The sequence below is a fragment of the Neophocaena asiaeorientalis genome, unplaced genomic scaffold (assembly GCF_003031525.2).
Source record: "Neophocaena asiaeorientalis asiaeorientalis breed wild unplaced genomic scaffold, Neophocaena_asiaeorientalis_V1.1 scaffold1013, whole genome shotgun sequence".
Classification (NCBI taxonomy): domain Eukaryota; kingdom Metazoa; phylum Chordata; class Mammalia; order Artiodactyla; family Phocoenidae; genus Neophocaena; species Neophocaena asiaeorientalis.
In genome coordinates, this window is record NW_020174348.1 from 329,439 (window position 1) to 334,805 (window position 5,367).

Consider the following 5,367-nt stretch of genomic DNA (forward strand, 5'->3'; position numbering starts at 1 on the left):
GTGCATGTATACTTACTCTTATCTAAATCATTTAGCTGATAATCCTGAACAATAGCAACCACAAGAGTATAATGTTTTCCCATACTTCTCACTTGTCTAAATTATAATGAAAATAAGCAGAAATGGACAATAAGAAGAAGATGAACAGAAATTCAAACTCACTCTGGGCAGTAAGTATCCTTTCAATCTGGTATGATAAATGTATATGAGTGGCTCTCAAAGTGTGGTCTGAGGACCCCAGGGGTTCCCAGATACTCTTTCTGGGGTCTTCAAGATCATCCATTTTCCAACTGCATGTCTGTGTGAGACTGGATTTCCTTCAAAGACTTGAATCAGAGCGAGGCATCACAACAGATTGAATGCAGTGCAGATACGAGAACCCAGCTGCCTTCTATTAAGCCAGGCATTCAAGAGATTTGCAAAACTTTAAGACTTTTTTGTTAATTTTTTTTATTTTGGAAACTGTAGTTATTTTTCATAAAAGTATGTTTTTATGTTAAGATATAATGGGTTTTTGTTATTTTTAAAAGAATAAATATTTAAAGCATTCTCAGTTTTAATTTCTAACATGGTAAATACCAATGAATATAACCTGCATAAATACAATCTCTTTGAGGTCTCAATAATTTTCAGAGTATCAGTGGGTCTTGAGACCAAAACATTTGCAAACTGCTGACGTTGACAATATTTACAAGTACCTATTTGGGTGGTTAACTAAAGATGAGTATTATGGGTTTACAATAACATTCATCTTTTTCTTTATTGGTTGTTGTATTCAAATCACAGGATAACAAATGTGACACTTTTTCCTGACCTTGGGTAGCAACCGTGGTGTGAAATTACATTTGGAGTAGTAAAGTCCATTAAAAAAGGCTGAGGCTGGGAGGTAATGAGGACACAGGAGAGGAGGAAGAGCTTGGTTCCAAAACAATACTCTCCACACCCATCAGTGGTAATCTCACAAAGAGTCCTAATTTCACCGGAGAAATTTTGCTCCGCGGCCTAGAGGGTTCCTGTGAAACTTAGGGACCACGATGGAGAAGTCCGTATCCAGCCTGAGGGAAGAGTCTGTCTTCCCAGTCTTCCACCTGCGGCCTTGCTGTCACCCTCACTCAGCACCCAAGGCTGATTCTGCCCAGGCTGGGGCTTCCCTGTATCCACAGCCAACAGCTGGTGACACACAGACCTCCACCTTCAGGCCTCCAACCTGGTGTGAAGAAGTTGAATATGCAGGTAAGATCTAAGTGCCACTGGTTTCAGCCTCTTCTCTCTTCCCCTTTCTCACACGCCTTTGACTAGACTCATTCCACAGTTTTTGTCCTGGTCACTTCAGCATGCAGCTGGGACTAGGCCACTTGGCTCGGGGCACTGCCTAGTTCTAGCGAACTCCCCCAGCACGTGCACAACCAGAGGATCCTACACTCTGCACCCCCCGTCACCCTCAGAATGCTCCCATCAAAAGGTTGATGGCCCAGGAACATGCAGGAGCTGCCCATCCCGTGTCTCTCCCTGCTTGCTGCCAGGACCCCGCTGCTGCTGGACACTCCAGATTGGCCCTCTCTGAACATGCCCCCATCTGCATCAAGCCTGGATTTACTTTTCCCTTCAAATACCAGGCCATTCTCTGAGCTGGACTTACTTAATTCTTACAATCACTCTCAGGGGTGGATTGAGCCAGGCCAGCCTAAGGTTGAGAAGAGAATTAAATGGGCAACACATTTCCGGCAGCTGCTGAACAAGCATCAGCTGCCTTCCCTCTGCTAACACGTGGGCACGTCTTACTGTATGTGTTTCGTGTGAGTTTCCTGTCTCTGAAGCAGTTTCTGAATCTTCTTTAAAGTGAAAGAGCGAAAGCAAAACCCTCTACATAGTTCAAACTTACAAGTAACTTTAGCTTTCTTTCATCTTCAGAGATTGTGTAATGAACCGGGGAATGCAAAAATAGCAACGAACTTGAGGCAACAAGTGAAGGAAACTAAATGCAAGTTGCCAAACTGGATTTGGAGATTGAGGTTGGGATTCCCCTCTGGCCTAGCTTCTTGGCTGAGTTGAGTGCACAGAGCAGAGGATTCCTCCGACTGCCTGCAAGATGCCTGTGTCATTCTGGTGGAAACTTCTAGCTCCTAACCTCAAGGGATAAGCAAGAAACCAGTGGAGGAAGGGGCGTCCTTTTAGACAGCTGGCGTGTGAGCCAAGTATGAATACTTCTGTCTGGAACTCTGGGATATTTGTTGCAACGCACTTGGCCCAGTCATCCCAGTGAATGGCTATTTCTCCTCTCCCTTGTCCAGTGGTTGACCTGGCACTAAAATGCCTCCTGAACAGCTCTCTTGGAACTGCCTCATCTTCCTGACCACAGACCCAGAACATCAGGAACTAATCTTCTAACCAGGTTCAAATAGAAGAGCTAATAAGTAAGGAGCACTTAGTAACTGCCTGGTACCATTCTGAGCACCTTACATAAATTAAAGCAATTAATCCTCACCACAGTTTTATGAAGTGCTTTTATGATGATCTCAGTTTAACAGCTAAGGAAACTGGACCCAGTTCTCCCTCCCTCTGGTATGAAACTTAACAATAGCATCCTGGCCTCCAAGTTTCAGCAGGAGCATTCAAGGCCTGGTGTAACTTTCCCATCTCTCATTTCAAGATCCCTGGTAGGGAGGAAAACCTGGTCTTGTTCCTAGCCCTTATTTCTTTTTTATTTCTTTCTTTTTTTTTTTTTTTTTTTTGGGTACGCGGATGAGGTACGCGGATGTCTCACTGCTGTGGCCTCTCTCGTTGCGGAGCACAGGCTCTGGACGCGCAGGCTCAGTAGCCATGGCTCACGGGCCCAGCCGCTCCGCGGCACGTGGGATCCTCCCGGACCGGGACACGAACCCATGTCCCCTGCATCGGCAGGCAGACTCCCAACCACTGCACCACCAGGGAAGCCCTATTTCTTATTTTTAAAAAATGTCCAATTTTGTCAACCCTTTGATTTAGCTCTTGCTTCCAAATGGCCTGCACAGTGTCTCTGGCCCTTTTCTCATTGTCCAGTTCTTTAAGTGTCTTTCTATATCCATCTATCAGTCCTAAAGTACCCACTCTTTGATAATGTCTCTCCATTTTACAATGTGGCTCCAGGCCTATGCGTTTGCCTTGCAAATACACTGCTTCCATTAGAACACTTATCATTCTGTTGTGTAACTGATAGCTAATTCTTGTCTCCTCCAGCAGATTAGACTTTTAAGTCTGAATTTCGTATGCCCAGTCATTAGCTCAATGCCCAGCCCATGGTAGGAATATAAGTATTGTTGATTGAATAAACGCTATGCTAGGAATATGTGGTTTGATGAGCTTCTGGCTATCAAATTGCAAGGGGTTGTCTCAGCACTGTTTGCTAAGGGTTCATTTCATAAGTTCTCCTGACAAGAATTCAAGCACCTGATATATTCCTGAGTACATTGTTAGGCAATGTAAACAAAGGGAGAGAAATAAAAATCAAAATAGAATACAGATTGGGATTGACATATATACACTAATACGTATAAAATAGATAACTAATAAGAACCTGCTGTATAAAAAATAAATAAAATAAAATTCAAAAAAGAAATAGAATACAATTTGTTTTGATAAAGCTTATATACTGTTTTAGACAAGTTTAGCTCCAGTGCATGAGGATCTTCTTAGACTCTTTTCAGCATGGTGTGCTGTCCAAAAGAAATAGAAATTCATTATCAAAAGTCTTTAAAGAGCAATATAGGTCCTCACTGAAGTGTCTTGAAGAGAGAGCAAAATGGGAAATTATGTCATAAAACTATTCAGTAAAACATGTTTAGTTCCTATTTTAATAGGACATGGAAAAGATGGAAAGTTAATCAATTCACTTTACAAGGCTATTATAATCTGGTTAACAAAATCAGAGGAGAAAATCAAAGGACATTCATTATGGTCACCACTATATCCTAAGGGCAACAAAAAACCTGGCTTAGACGATGTTTATATTTACTTCTAACTAGAGTATCATAATGACTCTAACTAGTGTATCATATCATTTACATAATGATGTAAATGAATTGCACCATTCTTTAATCAGATTGCACATTCAGGCTCGGTGTTTCTTTTTTAAGAATAAACAAATATAAACATTTTTCTATGGTGAAAATTTATTTAATGCAAAAAATAAATAGACTAAATACAAAGAAAGGGTTTTTTCTCTTAACCACAATTTAAAGGTGCACATAATATTATACAAACAAAAAATAAGTTAAAACTTTATAAATAGTTAAATAAATAAATTTTTAAAAAGATAAATAAATCATCTGTAAGGAACTACTGCCTGCAGAGTTGAACATGATGTTGCTTAATATTCCTGAAAACATTTGACAGATTGATTCAATTCAGGGCATGAGGAGAGCAGAAATGAGAGTCTTTGACATGGCAGCACAGGTGGAAGTGTGGTCTCGTTAGGCAGTGAGAATCATTTCCGTGTTGAACCAGGTGTGTGTCATTCCTTCCTCCTGAGTCTTTCTTGCAAGTTTGTTGATGAAGAGAAGGATCTCATGACTTCTGCTCTGACAATCTCCCAGGCACAAGGGCTGTACTTCTTCTCTTGCAGATAGACAGTGATTCTGTGGAAGTATTTCCTCACAGCCAGGATGGAGTCCTCCTTCAGCAGGGGAGTCCCTTCCAGCCCCGCCTCCTGCATCAGACAGGCTTGCAGGTCAGTGAGCTGCTGATAAAGTGCAGTGCAGAACTTGTCCAGGAGGGTCTCATCCCAAGCGGCAGCCGAGCCCTCTGTGCTGAAGAGTTGGAAGGTCTGCTGGATCATCTCATGGATGACAGCGACGGCTTGAGCCTTCTGGAACTGGTTTCCTTCAAACGCGTCCTGGGGGAATCCAAAGTCATTTCTGTCCTTCAGGCAGGAGAAGGGGGAGATTCTCCTCATTTGTTGCAGGAGCATAAGGGCCCTCGTGTTAGCCAGGCTGTGGGTCTGAGGCAGGTCGCAGCCCAGAGAGCAGTTGGAGTTGCAGCTGAGTAGCACCAGGGCCAGGAGTAAAGACAAGTTTGGGGCCATTGGGGACCCTGCAGATGCTGCTGGCCTGGCTGAGGTGGGGGGACTCTGTGAACCCTGCTCTCTAGGTTCTCTGAAGACCTTCCTTCAGGCCTGGGTCTTAAATGGGAATGAATTGGTTTCCATTTTCTGAATGTTCCCTCTTACTTTCTACTTCTGTTTTTGCTTTTCATTTTGCACTCTCCAGATAGGTTAGGGCAGTGTTTCTCAACCACTGTTTTTCATTCTTGCCTCCCCTTCTCCTGCCCACAGAACCTTTCTAGATATTTCTTATCCATATGGCCCCCCTATGAAATTTTGATACACAGATA

The 5,367-nt window shown here is 42.8% G+C and overlaps 1 protein-coding gene across 1 annotated transcript; it reads right to left on the reverse strand.

Annotated features, from left to right (window-relative positions):
- Positions 1-4,489: 4,489 nt before the first annotated feature.
- Positions 4,490-5,166, reverse strand: LOC112407025 (interferon alpha-1-like). Its single transcript, XM_024756154.1, has one exon. The coding sequence runs from the start codon at positions 5,057-5,059 to the stop codon at positions 4,490-4,492; it is 570 nt and encodes a 189-aa protein (XP_024611922.1). The 5' UTR covers positions 5,060-5,166.
- Positions 5,167-5,367: the final 201 nt, after the last annotated feature.